This window comes from Galleria mellonella, unplaced genomic scaffold (genome assembly GCF_026898425.1).
Source record: "Galleria mellonella isolate WM207_F2 unplaced genomic scaffold, CSIRO_AGI_GalMel_v1 utg33, whole genome shotgun sequence".
Taxonomy (NCBI): Eukaryota; Metazoa; Arthropoda; class Insecta; order Lepidoptera; family Pyralidae; genus Galleria; species Galleria mellonella.
The window spans coordinates 9,150,328-9,168,429 of record NW_026442079.1 but is presented as its reverse complement, the minus strand read 5'-3'; the positions used below and the strand labels follow the sequence as shown (position 1 = coordinate 9,168,429).

General features: G+C 32.2%; 2 protein-coding genes across 3 annotated transcripts in view; both read left to right on the top strand.

The window, feature by feature from the left end:
- LOC113520529 (neuronal calcium sensor 2) overlaps positions 1 to 6,982 on the top strand; it is a 122,882-nt gene extending 115,900 nt beyond the window's left edge. For both annotated transcript variants that reach the window (XM_026905888.3, XM_026905896.3), the window contains exon 5: positions 43 to 6,982. In XM_026905888.3, the coding sequence (XP_026761689.1) occupies positions 43 to 219 (177 nt within the window). In that variant the 3' untranslated portion in view covers positions 220 to 6,982. The remainder of the gene's footprint in view (positions 1 to 42) is intronic.
- Positions 1 to 17,841, top strand: part of LOC113520549 (neurocalcin homolog) — a 133,930-nt gene extending 116,089 nt beyond the window's left edge. Inside the window, exons 2-5 of the mRNA XM_026905916.3 lie at positions 9,213 to 9,369; positions 10,099 to 10,217; positions 10,782 to 10,970; positions 12,129 to 17,841. Coding sequence (XP_026761717.1) covers positions 9,300 to 9,369; positions 10,099 to 10,217; positions 10,782 to 10,970; positions 12,129 to 12,323 — 573 coding nt within the window. The 5' untranslated portion in view covers positions 9,213 to 9,299 and the 3' untranslated portion in view covers positions 12,324 to 17,841. The remainder of the gene's footprint in view (positions 1 to 9,212; positions 9,370 to 10,098; positions 10,218 to 10,781; positions 10,971 to 12,128) is intronic.
- Positions 17,842 to 18,102: the final 261 nt, after the last annotated feature.

The following is an 18,102-nucleotide window of genomic DNA, read 5'->3' as shown; positions in this document are numbered from 1 at the left end:
GACCCGTCACATTTTTTAATTCAAGCGTTAATCTCGTTGCAGGCTATCTACGATATGTTAGGCGCGTGCTCGAGTAACCGGCCAGCCGACTCAGCAGAGGAGCGTGCCAAGAACATATTCGCCAAGATGGACGAAAACAACGACGGACAACTCACGCAGGACGAGTTCCTCAAGGGCTGCCTCCAAGATGAGGAGCTTTCAAAGATGTTAGCGCCCTAAGCGGGCTTAAGGTCCACACTAGCACGGCCCGGCCACACAAACCCACCCCTACATTGTATACCTCACGATAACCCGACGGCGTTGTCTTGTCCACACGACAGCACCAGAAAAGAGTTTGAAAGCGAACCGTTTCGTTTTTTATCTGGGATCAGATTTTCCCAATGCGGTCGGGAGGTTTCTAAGCAAGCATCGGGCTATACGCCGCTATGGTCGGTACAATGAACACACAGCGGCTGTAAATAGGTTTCAGTAAAAAAAAGAATAAAAAAAACTACGCGCGCACTTCGGCAAATCACGGGTTTATACTAAAGGTTGATGAAATGAAGAAAAAAATTTTTATATCTCGAAGAGATTTTTTTAAAATATATTGTGTAGAATTTAAATACTTTTCAGAATTCAATTTTGAATGTGGATGTAAAATGAGTAGAGATAAATTTTGTGTCGTGTTGCTGTCGTGTTGGCTTGGCATGAGTACAGTAGGCCACACGCTGTATACTGTAGTGTATGTGCTAATTGTATGTACAAACGACCAGGGTCTCAATTTATCTAACTACAAATCCTTTAGGGATGTATCGATGGAATATTGGTCAAGTGTTGATTGATGGATCGTTCGTACATGTCAATGTGTTAAACTATCCTATTCATACTATTTTGAAATATATGAAAAGAGAATTGCGGCCCTGTCGATGTACACTTTTCTGCAAGGTATTTTCGTATATACTTGTGTGTGGCTCACTGTCGGCAGAGTGTGCGTATAACCGTGGAAATTGTGTTGACGCAACGCGCGTTTCGCTTCCGTGAAGTGCAGCCTACATTTGTTCGAATATATTCAGGACTATGTGGGAATAAATATCACAGCCTGTGCCGCCGCCGTGTACTGAAGAAAAATAGACCAAAACGATGAAATAGTTTACAAGAGGTACCGGCTACAAACATAAAATCGTCGGTTTAGACAAAACTGTCTCTTCTTTGCAAAATAGTAGAGTCTAGTCAAAGGCGCAAGGCACAGTGTTTTATACCTTTTATTTGTATTATTGTTGCCGTCGCGTGCAACGGAGTTTGCAAAACAATATTTCCATTCGCTTGCATTTTTATTCAACAGTTTTATAAAACTTCTGAAAACTTTTGCTTTTCAACGAATAAAATATTTTTCATTTGATAATATTCTCTATATTGCTGTGATTGTTTTCAAATGGAATTTCCTCCCGCTATTTCACAGCTATTTGTATTTCGATAAATTCGTTGGATTTAGGAACCGACAATGAATAAATAAAATCTAAGCAAGCGAGCGAGCTGTGACAGCAAATATTTGTTTATTAAACGCGTATTAGGTACTTGAGTAATGTACACATAGTATGCGGCGGTGCGTAATTGCCATTGCAGATCACAAATGGACAAAGTAAACACAGTGCAAATCGATTGATTGCATCTGCATGTTTGATCTACGCTCGTAGTTTCCCAACAGAAATCGCTGCTCTAAAAACGGAATCAAATCGATAAAATGTATGTTCAAGCGAAACAATTGAAATGTATGCGATATTTTAGTAATCACTACACGATTGTACGCTGCGCTTCGCCAAGAGCTTACCCCGACACATGTTTTTCGTCGATTTGTATAAAAACGTAATGTTAAGCAAAGCATTGATGTAACGAATTTGGCGTCAATGAATTCTTGAGTATTAATAAAATTGAAAATGTCCATTCCTATTGATAAATGTATAAGAATGATAATTGTATGTCAACTAATAAATTTTCTGTCGCTGTCGGATTGTCCACTTCGCTATTTGAATAAGTATTGTATCCGAACCAATCACGACTTAGATATACGATTATTCCCTGTAGTACTCGGTCTATCTGGTTCAGTCTTTTTCCTATCCAATGAAAGAATACTGCACGGTATAAAATAATGTCAATCTTAATATTTTACTATTAAGGCAACATTTAGTGTAGTGGTGTATGAACAGAGTCGGTCAGATCGGTTTATAAATACACAATATAGTTGCACGCATCGCGACATCACTAGACATCGCTGTGTCGAGTACGCAAGTACAGCGTGCGTGCTTTCACGTACCAGCCATCGATCTGATCCATTCTGTGGACGTTAAGTCGAATTACGTAAGTTTTAAGTAACCGTAATATTTTACATTGAAATTGTTTAAAAGATATCGGTGTTGTTTCACAATTACATTCGGTGTAACTAATTTATTTGTCAACAATTTTCAATCAGTAGCGGACCAGCTGATTACTGGTCCGCGTGGGCTTTTTACCCTCTCATAATTTCGGAGCTTTAATAAAGAAATTATTTTTTTCTCACTATACACTTAGGGCTATGAAAATAGGTGTTTGAGATTTCAACTCTAGTATTATTATACTATATAATCGTCTATTCTATTCTACGCTGTGGTATTTAGGCGTCTCACACCATTTCCCCACTACTGTGCCTTCTAGTTCTGTGTAAATAGTTTTCTGATCATTCATTTACGTTCTCTTGAGTTTTTCGCGCCTTCTATTTATTTAAGCATATGTCCCTACTGTTTGAGCTTACACCAAAAGTGACAGGAGACAATGACTATTTTCTCTTAACATGAGAAACCAAATCATATTAGTGTGCCCTAGTCCTGAGTCATTAAGACTATATTAGCTTTTAGTACTTAAATTATGTCTTATAGTAATTGCTTTATTTATTTCTTATTTCCCATTGGCCATGAACACATTGAAGGGTCGCGAGGATTTTTGGATGATTATTTTCATGTCACCGATTTAATGCATACATTAAGTTTTCAGTGCAAATGTGAGAGGAAGTCATAATATTATATTTAAATTATCTAAATATTTAGTAATAATAAATTTATGCGTGAAACAAAATGCAATGCGCACATAAATACGCACAAAATATATGTTTCATTTTAAACATAGGCATTTTTTAATACTGTTATTTTATAGATGCGCTTAATGCTCAGATATTATAGTTTTTTTTTTTTATTATTAAAAAAAAGGAAAATACAATGGATCGAAATGTCGATGTAAATTACTAATGTTTGTGGTTTACTCAGCCAAATGGTAGGTATGCTTAAAATAAGCACGGATATCGCTACTACAAAATAGTTTTTCTATTTTCAATTCAGTTAGACGTAAACAAATGTAAACACACAAATTATTGATAGCTAGTCTGCTATAGTCAGCTAGATTCTACTAATTATTTATTTTGTGTATCAAAAGTATAAACGCGATGGCAAAATAGTAGGTGGGGGCAATACTACGTTATAATCTTTACATTCTGTTTTTAATAGTTATTATATAATATCCGACTAATTCGGATAAGCATAAGGATAAATAAGCTGAAGTGACAAAGTCACATAGCTCGAAGAACCGACAACCGATGGGGAAGAAAGGTTCTTGTAGCAGCAACAGCAGCTAGCAGTAAACTCAGTATAGGACGACCCCCCACTAGATGGAGTGACGAACTGAAATGCATTGCAGGGAGTCAGTGGATGCAGGAGTGTTAGGAACGTTCTATGGGGGAGGCTTATGTCCAGCAGTGGGATAATGGCTGAAATATTAATCTGACTAACTCAATAACATTTTATTTTAAAATAACACAATTTGAAAGTATTCAGATAGATTAGAAACAGACCACTTTCGCTTCCTCCACATTCATCAATCTATTCATACAAGCTCGCTGGGTATGAGTACATTTAATTTACAAATTTTATGCACTGGAAACTTATGTCTTAAGGATACATTCCACGTTTAATTGAATATTATGTTTTTGAATAGTGTCTAAGTGTTTTTCTACTTTTAGTGTAACATCATTAAATCATTTTATTCTTTTAAGTTTTACAAACATGTCTCCCACGTTTATAAGTTCATCAGTAAAGGTTATTTGCGTAAAAAGAAATGCACTGCTCTAATAAAAACTTAAAAAAAAAATTGTCTCGCTTGTGTTCCGAAGATTATAAGAATGTTTTCGGCATATGGTGGACACTTGAATGGCAAATATTAAATCTTCCAAGAGCTGATCAGTATTATATTGTATTAAATTATTAATTGTACGTTTTATAATTTATTGTAGCATAGCATGATATTCTCCTATTTTATTGTCAAAAAATATAATAATAAGACCAAAATACGCGTTTGATTGTGGAATGTTTATGATTTCCGTGCAAGTTCACGAAACCTTCGCAGTAAATTAGGAATGTCTCCATACAATTGCATACATTTTTCTTGTATTATATCGTGACGATAAAACCGTATAATATCGTGTCATGCTATGGTAAATTATATAAAGTGGTTATAGACTATTTATATAGTCAAAACTTATAAACATGGGTAGTACTGTACTAATTTTTACATAAAAACACTTTTTGATATAGGTATATTCGAAAAAAATAATTTAATCCATTGCATTTTTTTGTAGTTAATAACATCACCTCAATATTTTGCTTGAACTTGGGCGGGAAACCACCAAAGTAAATAAGATCAAATTACAAAAAAAAAATGATCGAAAAATGACTGATTTTATACGAGTAGGGAAGCGGGATCAATAATACTCATCATGAACCTGAAGGTTGCTCTCGTAGACAGGGTGTTGCATAACATATCACAAAATTGGAAATTTAATTGGATTATTAAATAAAATAATATTATTTTAAACCACCGACGCGTCGTGGACGTGAACAAAGAACTGACGTAAATTCATACATTACTGATTAAGTACATATAAAATATAAGTTTCAATCTAATATACATATCTCAGTGATTGAGAAATGAAATTTCATACAGCAGTTTTCGTTTAACATTGTTGACGTCACGCGACCCGGGCCTATGTTGTGTCATTAGCTAGTGTACGACTACGAAGTAGTCGCTAGTAGTATCTAGATACTAATTAAGTGGCCGCTCTGATAAGAAAACATGATGACGTGTCAAATTTTGTGGTTTTTCTAATCGACTTCCTAAGATAATGCTCTCGATTGGTCTAAATTTTTCAACGTAAGTACGTTGATGCGATAGTATATGTTATGCACTAGGCACGCTCAATTGTGTGGCAGTTATGTACAACAGTTGTGAATTGAATTCGATGATTTTTAATTGAATCGATTTACTCCATTTTATCAGTACTTCATGTTTTGTTAAGATTGAGATAGGTTTGATTTATGATAAAAAAAAGTAATTACGAGGTATCTTAAAATTATGCTAATATTAGATGCAAAATGCAAGTACTATTATTAAAAAATCATTGTGAAATTTTCTTTTAATTGTCTAGGAGACAATTAAAAGACATAAAACATTGTAAACATAATAATTTATTATATATAGTAAAACATAGCACACAAGTTGCTGAACAAGAATTTTTTATAAAATGAAAACGCAAAGAAAATTTTGAGAAGGTCAATTTGACTTTTCTTATTGTGAGGGGCCATTTAATATCTCTTTGTCAATCTCGTCTTAATCTCGCCATACTAGACTCGATTTCTTTAACTACTGAAACGCACTCACAGCACAAAACTATTGTAAATCGTAATTTTTTATCTCTGTAGTGATTTGTAAATCGTCGCTATAAGGCGCTACGTAAACGTGAACTCTTTTAGTTACTTTTAAACTGTCGCATTTATTTCTCATTATCAGTATGATGTATTACTGTACGGTGACAGAGTATCCACTAGCCGTAGTCACGAGCATCGTGGAGTACGGCGGTTAGAATAAGAATATTTTTTATTTAATAATTTTCGAAATTGAATGCAATTTCTACTGAGAAGGACGGGCATTAAACTCAACTATTGCTTTTTTTTTTATAAACAAAAGTCGATTTTATAATTGTAACATTGGTCGCTGATGTGCGACGCAGTGTTTTTGCGTTTGCGCAGCGCCTAAATATACTTACGCTAAGATTTGTGTCTTGTCTGGTGTCACATAATATTAGGATGCATCTGAGTCTACTGTTTCTATTGAAACTTTTCTACATCATATTTGTGTTTTGTGAAAGCTGCATAATTTTGATATAGCACAATCGAGAATGTATATATTTTTTGGTGGATTGTTTTATTATAAATTTAATTATTACAACAAAAAATATCGTACAACTATGCGTCGTTCACACCGAATTTTGTTCTATTAGACAGTGCAGCTTTTAACAAAATTATATTCTATCTAAATAAAACATTTTTCTAGAAGTATTTTTTGTTAGAAACTTTAGACCTCTTCGCTAGAAGCGAATCAATTGCGCCTAATAAAAATATTTAATGTCTTATTGTATGTTTATTTATTATATTTATACCTAATTTGTGTGGGTTTAATTAATATTTATTAAAATTGCTGCTCATTTTATAAACTTCATTTTTGAATGCAAAAAAAAAAAAAGAAATAGTTCACTTTTCCTGAATGAAAGAAGTAAAAAGTAATTAAATCCACATACAACATAATTTGTATCTTCGTTAATTATATGTTACTTAAATAGCACAAAATTATTTGTAACTACGTACTGTAATAATTTCTATAATACCTACATGTGATAGAATAAGTTTATTCTAAGCTATATAATTTAGCTACAATAGTTGCACTAAGCAGTTGTAGGAATATCAGATTAATTAGGTGATCCCTCAGGTTTATAAATGGATTTAATAACCCTGTTTTAGTTCGAGGGCCTATAATATAATTATATTGCAGTTCGTTTCTAGATTTTGAACATAGAAAACATTGTGATAAGCCCTATGTATTTGTAACTGTAATTTTTTATGTTGAAATCATCATAAGCGACATTTTCAACCTTATTTGTAGATCTTATTATATTATCGATAACGTTTATTGAAATTAATAGAGAAAAAAAATCAATTATTATTAAAAAAGTATAGTTGGTAACTCGAATAGTTGTGATTATTGTCTTACAGCAGGAATATTGTCAATTCCCAACTCTTAGAAAACGAGAAAAAAGGAGAATGTCGTTTATGTATGGAAGAACATTATTTACATACAGTAGTACATAATCTTATATCAAATTGGCAGGTAAATGTTGTCGTTTGGCTTTCAAAACTTTAGTTATGTAGGTATTTGTCGAATTCAACTGTTCTGTCTTGACAAAACTTCTCACGAACGTTCGTCGACTTATTGAAGAATCTCCAAGTCTGAGTAAAGGTTTTTTAAAGTATTTACAGTGCATAGTATACTCATTTATCAAGACGCGGTGTATCTTAGTGTAAGCGTCGTTGGGCGCTAATATTAGGTTAAAGTAAATAGGCACCTGTAATAGATGGAAGTAACCACAATGTCCCCATAAAATCTCTGTTGTATCTCTAAGAATACATATTTTTAATGATTCACATTTTGCCTATTCATGTATAATATACAAATTACAAAAACAAAATAGTTCATAATTTGCCTCGTTATTTTAGCGTACACTGTTTTGTTGTCCAATTATCCATTTTATTCCTCCTATATTCACTGACGTGCAATGCAAACGGGCTCGTTTAAAAGGCATTTCTTAAATATAACATATAAAAAAATAAATATATCTTTTTTAAATTAAACAACTGGAAAGCACATTTCATACATCAGTTGAATGCATAGGTGCTTATAATTATAAACATAAATATATTTATACATATTTCATTATTTGATTATTTATGATTGATATATTTATTAGTTTTTTTTTTTACGACGTTTTAGTGTGTCGTTTTTTAAAATACGTCATAATTTCGCTGTATTGCAACTATAAAGATGTCTGATTGGTTGTCTATTTATTTGAATATGAATATTCTTACAAATCGATTTTAATACATAAAAGATAAACTATATTGGCAAAAATTAAATTTGGTCACAAAACAATTTGAACCAAATTTTAATAATGAAGTATTCAACTACAGTTTTACTATTAATGGTATACCCTTCTTTCTAATTTTATATATAAATATTACTAATATTATTTTTATTGCAATTTGCCCGTCAGTGTATTGTGATTTCCATATTACAAATTAAAACCGTGACGAAGGTAATCTAGTAGCGTACGTACCTATTGATTTTTACAAATCTGTTTTTTTATTTTACTTTTGAAATTGTTTATTTATTACAAGATGATAATAACATTATTACTGCAAACAAAAAATATAATTATAAAATACCTTAAGGTATAAAAAAACCTTAATCGTTATATGTATATAACTGTCAAATTTCAAAATGACAACCTATTTAAAAAGTGACTGTTACTCTGTCACATTGACCATAGAACACCGAAGACATTAAATAAAAAGAAATCTATTTTTGATTTATTCAATTCAAAAATGAAATTTACAAAGAATCGATAACTACTTTGTATCATGAAATACAAAGGTTTCAGTAATAAATATATAATTGTTGCACGATTAAGGTTTTGTTTCTCTCGGACGAATATTTATATCATTTGATAATGTTTGAAGTTTGACAGATATTACAGATGTTGCCATTTACATTCTGATAGTCTTCATCATATAATTATAATCACAGGCGTATTTCTAAATAGATGTCACTATTACATGAAATATTTTTGTGTGTTAATTTTATGCCATAAATAAGCTCAAAAGCCTATACCGATTCCTCTAGCTTAATTTCGATTCGGAATTCCTAATTAAAGTCCATGGAATTTTCAAATGTGCTTAATACGGCTGGGAGTTTATCTTACCTTAATAACTTATTAACAACCCACTGGTGCAAATAGTGGGATATTAATGGGCTGCATTCTTACTGTTATTAAACAGTAAAAATGTAGAATTTATATTTTTTAAGAGCAATGTAGGTTGCTATTATTAAATAGATTTAATAATTATACTCTAGGTAAGTAGTTATAGTAGAGGCACGCGTAGTTTACATACAGACTGAGGATAGCGTGTTCTATTCCTGTTTATTCCTGCGCATATAAAATAGATCTTTTTAACATGGCTTTAATTTTTCATATATATTGTTACTATCATCTTGTTTGAAATGTTTAAATTTATTGCATATCCTATTGCTATTATTTTATGTTTTAGGGCACAAGCTGCAATTTACTGAAAAAGGTTATTGGTTGTGTTACATATTGTAGCGTCCGATTATATAAATAGAGGAGATATACAAAAATGGGTAAACAAAACAGCAAACTAAAACCCGAGGTATTAGAAGATCTGAAGCAAAACACTGAATTCTCAGGTGACTTGTTTGATTACTCTATATTAATCTATATACTTAGTAATATCACAGTGGAGCTTCATTATACTGTGAAAATATTATAAATATAAAATATTGTTTTATATCTCTTGGTACCATAATGATTCTTCTAAAGTCATGATTAAAAAAAAAGACTTAAAACAAAAGCTCTCAGTTTCGTTGCATTTTTTTTTATTATTTGTTACCTCACAACTCTGTCATTTATAAACTAATTTTGATATTTTTTTATTTGTAAAGATACTTGTATACAATCAAAGTAGAAATTTTATCAAAATCGATTCATTAGTTTATTACATTAAAATTAACTGGTGTTACTATGATAAACATGGAGGAACCATATTTTAAAAAAAAATTAAGTCCTGACTAATATAAACGTCTGGAGCTAGGGACTTAAACAATTACAATTTTTTACAGGGTACAGAGGAATAACACCCGAGTCCTCAGGAGTAGCAATGCATAGGGGGTATCATGGGCGAAACAGTATACTCTGTTATGTCCATGGTACTGTTCATGTCTATAGGCGACGGTTACCACTTTCCATCAGGTGGACCGTCAGCTTGTTTGCCATTCTAAGTTGTATAATAACAATAATAATAAATTCAATTTTTAGGTTTACATCTGCAAAAGTTTATCAATTTTAGTGCACTAAAATCAAATGCACTGTTACAAATGCAACCTTCTATATTAATTATTATATATATCAAATTACAGACGCCGAAATTCAAGAATGGTACAAAGGATTTCTAAAAGATTGTCCAAGTGGTCATTTGTCTGTAGAAGAATTTAAGAAAATATATGGGAATTTCTTCCCTTATGGGGATGCAAGTAAGGTATGGTTATTTTTTTTCGTTTTACTGCAGTGAGAACGGTGGTCTTTTTCTGAATAGTGGTAACTGTCATTTCCTACTGTTGGTTATATATGAATATATATTTTCTCAAGTCAATAATGCATTCCTTACTTATTTCTCGGTTTGCCCAATGGTTGAGTGGTAAAGAACACCGTCTGGTGTTAAGCTAAACATACATAGAATTTCACTGTGCATTAAAATTTAAATAAATAAACATATATAACATATACAATATAAAACGCCGTGTGTGCTCCAGCATAGAATAGGCTAGCCCTTCCACTCCTGTGGGTGTCTTAAGAGGCGATTAAGGGAATTTAATGATTGAGAGGTGGACAGCTGCATTTCGTTTGATATATCACCAAAAACAATTGGGAAACTGCGGTTGCCAACACGCCTGCAACTACTGGCAAAATACCCCTTATAGGGGAGACCAATGTCCAGCAGTGGACAGATAAAGGCTGATATAGTAATAATACAAGGCCTAGTCGTTTTTCCTATATGATAAATTAAAAATATATAATTTCATATTGGCATACTTTTGTTCAGTTTGCAGAACACGTGTTTCGAACTTTCGACGCGAACGGCGATGGAACGATAGACTTTCGGGAGTTCTTGTGTGCACTGAGTGTGACGTCACGTGGAAAACTCGAGCAGAAACTGAAATGGGCCTTCTCCATGTACGATCTCGATGGAAACGGCTACATTTCGCGGCAGGAGATGCTAGAAATCGTTACTGTAAGTATAGAATATTGATCATTGTGTAACTCAACGAATCCAACTTGGATTGGAATGCGATTCATTGTCGAGTTTGTCCATTCGTCTGCAAGAGATTACTTTTAGCGATAAGGCCGCCTTTTGTATATGCACATTCTGTATAAATACTCCTTGTATACATCTCTATTGTGCGCAATAAAGAGTTTATTATTATTATTATTTCGATTGGGCTGCAAAATCATAAAAGAATGACTATACAAAAATACTTGTAATTAAGTTTACTTGAATAAAGAATATTCTTTTTTTACAACATTTGCTGATCCAAATGTTGTTTTGACTCCCTACCGCTAGCTACTGGGTCTTCAAGTTGTAGCAAACAATACACATTTACAAAAATTTATTAATATCGGTTGAGCAATTTCGAGATTAGCGTGAACAACGTGGGAGACACTATAGAGTTAGATAGAGTTAAATAAAGTTTATTAATTAATGGTTTAAAAAATCAAATATCTTCACTGTTGCCTTTCAATACTTTTAATAAAAAATACGTCATCATACATAACAACACCAAAGCTTATATATGGTTGCCAACCCGCCTGCCAAGCGTAACCACTACTGGAAAACCCCTCCTTATGAAGTAGACCTATGTTCAGCAATGGGCAGTTATCGACTGATATGATGATTTAATGAAATGAAAAGCAATTTATATTTTTTTATCAAACAATAGATCCTATAGCTCCATGCTAAATTTCATTTTTTTTGATGCAACTTAGAATAGCAAACAAGCTGACGGTCCACCTGATGGAAAGTGGTAACCGTCGCCTATAGACATGAGCAGTACACATAACAGAGTATACTGTTTCGCCCATGATACCCCCATGCGTTGCCATTCCTGAGAACTCAGGTGTTATTCCTCTGTACCCAGTAAATTCTCGCTGTATCCTACCCTTCAAACCGACACACATCCATGCATATGCAGAAACATAACTGCTTCACGGCAGAAATACGAATGGGATAGAGTTATCCAAGCAAACTACCTTTGTACGAAGTCTGCCTCTAATGATAATCATTCTATATTGTTACTTTAAAATTTTATTCAGATTTAACATTAGGTAAAGTTCCCATTTAACAAACTACTTTAAAAAATATCATATAAATGTTAATGCAATGATATTCCAGGCTATTTACAAAATGGTTGGATCCGTCATGAAAATGCCGGAGGACGAGTCGACGCCCGAAAAGAGGACCGACAAAATATTCCGGCAGATGGACAGAAACAAAGACGGGAAACTTTCCCTCGAGGAATTCATAGAGGGCGCCAAGAGCGACCCCTCCATCGTGCGGCTGCTGCAGTGCGACCCGCAGTCACAGTGATACCTTAAATATTAATATAACCGAGGCGTTGACACCCATTGGTCTATCCACACAGTATCTTATATAATCCTATTGTAATATAATAATATCACCCTTATTACCATGCTTGTAAGAGCTAGTGCGCGAAGTAAAGCGTTTATACACGTGATGTGTCTATTCGAGTAGTCCTGTTGTTTGGCTGTGATGCTGACATCAATGTAACCATTCTGACCAGAGTAACCCACTATCGTCCCGCTACTGGGCACGAATCTTCTCGAAACAATATATCTATTATCACCACGCTTTGGTGTAAGGATTTAAGTTTTCACGTCAAAAATCAATTATTATTTTTTATTAATGAATTGTTGATAAATACGAGTATATGCCTTATCGTTTCATTCACAAACATCTATTACATTGTAATTGGACACATTATCCCCAAAGAAGCACTTATCTACTTACTATTGTGCTCAATTGTTTCACATATTGTGTCACAATCCCACTGTCGTGCTATTAAAAAGCGTAGTGAGTTTTTGGTCTTTATAATATATATCTACTGTTACTAATTAGTAAACACTAACTTTACTACTAAATTTACAATATAAAAATTGCGTCAGATGAACAAAATAAATATATCTGTTAGTTTCAATATAAAATTGATAGTTTATTAATGAATCTTTAATTAATTCGGTAAGAGTATTAATCTCTAATTTGGGACGTCGTGCGTCTAATATTGAAGACTGTAAATTAGTTCTGATTATGATTAAGTCCAATTTGTAATTTAAAAAGTACAAATTATAATTTCTGATATTCAAACTGAAATGTCAAAATATATCGAAACTTCTTTTATAATATTATATTATAATTACGATAATTTTTAAATAATTTCTCTTCAGTTATAGTATATTAGGTACAGTGAATGATTGCTAATTGGAGTTCTCAAATAGAGCGCACTATTGTAAAACTGACAAAGTACATATAACTTGTAAATGTTATTCAAACCAAATATGGTTCTATAATTATATAACAAGTGGCTCTGTAATGTTAAAAGTTGACCAGAACAAAGTAGAGGTGATGCATATAAATCTGAACACTCAAACACAGTAGGTTTCAAAGAAACAACTCGGAACTGTTCCGTCGAAACCGTAACAACACTTTTAGTTTCACAATCGGTTGCATCGACCTAACTAAACACAGAACATGCTCTTCTCGTATCTAGCATATGGACTTACGCTATGTTAGAAAGAGATAGCAGCTATTCTCTGCTTGTTTTCTTACAGAAAACATGCTCTTTTCATATGTAGCATACGGAGTTAACCTATGTCAGGAGATAGTGGCTATTCTCTGCTTGTTATCTTACAGGAAGTATTTATTCTCTTCACGTATCTAGCATATGGAATTAACCTATGTTAGAAAGAGATAGCATCTGTTCTCTGCTCTAGAACAGTCGTTGATGTTGAAACAGTGTTTCGATATAACACTTTGATATAACAACATTCGATGTTACTTTGGGACAGGCCAGTGGAACTGTTTTTATATTTGAACACGAACGGATGCAACAGATTTCGTAATTTATCCTGTTTCAGACCACCTCTGGAACAAAGTATTTCTGAAAATGTTTAATACTTTGTTTTTGATTATTCCCATGTTTATAAAAATAAAAAAAAATACAGCGATATAAAAAAAATTAACAAAATTTAGTTAGCATTTAAATTTAAATTCTTATTTAGAGATAATTACTCTAGAGTACATAAAATTTTACAAAATTTTATGTACTCTATACATATGTACTCATACTCTACATACAGACAGAAAGAAGATAGATATGTTACTTATCTAAAATATAAAATCGCACTTTACGGAGCCACATTTTAAATGATTATTCAGAAATATTTGAAATCATGTGTCAGTTTTCGTGATGCGCCCTCTAGCGGGAATTATGGTGCAACAAGCCAAATATCAGGATTACGTGTGACTATAACGTGTGTATAGTATGTTACAGTTTTCCCCGTGTTTTATATAGTTAAGCTAAAATAATTTTTGTCCTCATAATGATTTGTGACACAGTCTCCGCCCACAGTTGTTACATTTTATCCACTAAAAGTTTGCGTGTATTTTAAAATTAGCAGCGTTGTACCTGCACACACTTCGGTTTTAATAATTCACGTATTATTAATAATTTATAATTGAAATAAATCTATGAATTTAATGGTGGATGTAATATGATGTTTTTGGAATCGTTCGTTCTTAATATTATAGATCTTATTTCATGACATCTCAATGCGTGCATTGATGTTACATTTTAAATTATATCTGTGTCTTTCTTGATATCGTCGGCGCAGGTGGAGATATAGCTAATCGCGATTTACAATTTTTTTTTTTTAGTTGGTTTAACTACAACGTAACTTTATTGTCGACGTTTTTATAAATATTGACAGTAAATAGTAAATTGTGATTAAGTGAAATTCAATTATACAATTCTTCACTTACACCGACAATATACCTAATGTTAATTATCATAGATAGCCTTATCTGATTGTAAAGCTAACGCAGTAGTTATTACGCCCTCATCCCATCGATTGGATTATACCTTCTCTTTGATTTTGAAGGGAAAATATGTGCAGTGCCATGTTACATACATATTATTTATGTTTATAATTCGGTGTGTGTCTCCACGTTATAAGATGTATTGCGGTAAATTTGTACGGTACCAACCGTGTTGTCAAAAGTTTTGTTTAGTTTACGACAATGTCGTTACGATAAAATATAAGTCACTTATTTACTATTGTAATAGTAGTCGAGGACTTTAAAATCAAATGGATGTTGAATCGTGAATACAAAATTAATGCTAATAGATTGAAAGACATCTCATTTCTCAATCCCGCGTCACTGCTGTCTGCAGGTGAAGTGTAGAACATTTGAAAAGTTTGTAAACGAAACATCACTTGAATTGTTTTCGTCACAATTGTGAATATTGTTAACAGTATGATGGTAGTGTCATCTTAACAATTCACATTTTATATTATACATGGAATATTTTTTGTCAGATATTTTTTTTTTATATAAACATTTCCACTTGTTAATTGCGGTGACCGGTGGGCACTTCCTTCATTTGCTTGAATATGGTATTCACGGTGCAATTTTCATTTGATTAGCGATATCTGAATTTTAAATTTCTTGGTATTCAGGTGAAGACATAAGGTGATCTAACCAAAACGTGCAGTTGACTACATTTAAAATTTCCCGCAGTATAGTCTATTTTGACATAGATGTCGCTATTGGCGGCCGAGGATACCGCTCGCTGCCAGATGGCGGTAATAATTTTCAATCTCCGGCACTGCGCGTACGTTTCATAACAGATGGCAGTAACATACGAGATTGTACCGCTTTCTTTTCACTGCTAGCTTCAATAGTAGTATATTATAACGTACGAATAGATAATTAGATTATTTTATATGTTTATTCGTATATATTAATGCCTTATTCATATACCTAGTACATTAATATATGGTATTCCATTGAACGATGCTAGCATTGAAAAGACAGCAATTCATTGCACAAGATGAAGACAATTGCGCAACAAACGACACAGACGAATATAATGTTAATGTACAATTAATATTAATTTACAATTATCTATAAAAATATTTATGCTGATCTATTTGCGTAGCTGATATTATTAAGGTTTAGTTTTTAATAAAGGGGAAAAAGAATAAAAACATAATTATAGAGTCCTGAAGTCAGCCTAAGTATTATTATTCAATTATTATGTTACGGTATTTGAATTGTAAGGTTTTTTTTTTATATGGTTAGTGTAATGTGACATTTAAAAGTAGACAGAGGATGATAATCTAGAATTTCGCGGTTGTACACAGTTTGTGTAAAAGCAACCCATGACTTAGGGTAGCAGCAGACGGGCCCACTGGCCGAGACAGTATCTGTATTGTTTGACCCAATCGAATTAAAATAAAACCAAGTGCTTTTTAAAATTTAACTGTTTTATATATCATTAAATTACTTTGAAGACAGTGTAGATAGACTAGATTTTTTTTACGTTAAGCTCACGTTAAATTCATATTTTGTCGCGTTGGTTAAAATCAATATCTTATTACACGGTGGCCGTTTTGCCTAGGCCACTCGCTTAGTTGCGCTTGGACTGACCTAAGTTCTTAGTTTTTTTTTTATATCTAATTCTACCCTGGTGGAAACATTGGTGCTGATCCCGGTGATACTAACTTATTATTTTGTTTCTGTAGCAATCCTCTAATGATCGATGAAGACTTATGGAAACCAATCATTATCCTGCACTGTTGCCTGTATACAAAAGCTATAAATTACTCAGCGAGCTATGGAGAGAGCTATGCTCGGAGTTTCATTGCGTAACAGAATCCGTATCGAGGACATCCGCAAAAGAACCAAAGTAACATAGCTCGAAGGATAAGCAAGCTGAAGTGGCAATCGGCTGGTCACATAGCTCAAAGAAGTAATAACTGATGAGAAATAAAGGTTCTCGAGTTGCGACTCCGTATGGGTAAACGCAGTGTAGGACTACCCCTTTACTAATGATGATGATATAGAAAATAGTAAAAAAATATTCATAGAACATATAAAAAATACAAGTGAGAAAGAAATATCATTAGTCCAGTCGACTATTCTAGAGGAATCAAAGATGTTATGACTAAAATTTGAATTTTATTTTACATATTTGATAAAGCACTTTTTACCTTTTTTTTAGACAAACACCTATGTGATTACTTCACGGTACTCTATCACCTAGTAGTCACTCTGTATCCCTCAGATAAGATAGCTTCAGAAACAAATAAAGAACGAGATAGCACTAAACGTTCCTACCGTCCCTCTTTGTTCTTCGGAAGACACGATAACTAAATTATTACAATTAACTTTTAATTTAGTTTTAGTTCACCGGAATCGGCACTATTATTGACGTTTATTTTAATTAGTAGTTATCGTTTCTAAGTTATAATAAGGTACATATTTAAACGTTTTAATATTTATTTAATTTCATTATCATTCATAATTGACGAGTCTCGCACATTTACATAGATTATAAATTATAGCTCTATAATTTCACCGCTGCTGCTTGCGGTTTTTATATTGCAGCGTTTTTTTTTTTTTTATATAATATTATTTCATTTAACGTAATTACATTTAGACCTATATGGAAGGTTATTATGAAATTATATGATATAATACCAATGTAGTGCACAGGATTATTTTAATCCTTTACGTTTTTAGTAACTGCGATTTAAAAACAAAAAATAGGGATATGTTTTTTTTTTATTTTACTGTAGTATTTTATTTCATTAGATCCTTCTCATTTGTTTGCCTTGTATTTTGCATACATAATACCTCTTTAGCTTTATATTTTTTCATTTTTTCCAAATAATACATTTGCTGTAACAATGGTTTTATTAAGCTTTTTATTCATTGAAATATGTTAGCACGCTTTATTTAAACATGTTTCTCAGTAATCATTTATTTGTTATACATATATATATATATATATATATATATATATATATATATATATATATATATATATATATATATATATATATATATATATATATATATATATATATATATATATATATATATATATATATATATATATATATATATATTTAGCTTTATACACTAAGTATAATTTTCTTATAATGTCAATAGCTATTTATCATGCCGAGTTTTAAATTGCTTTTTAACTAATAAAAATTTTGAAAACGATCTATTGAATCAAATGCACAATAATTTATTTCTCGCACAATTCTTTATTAACGTG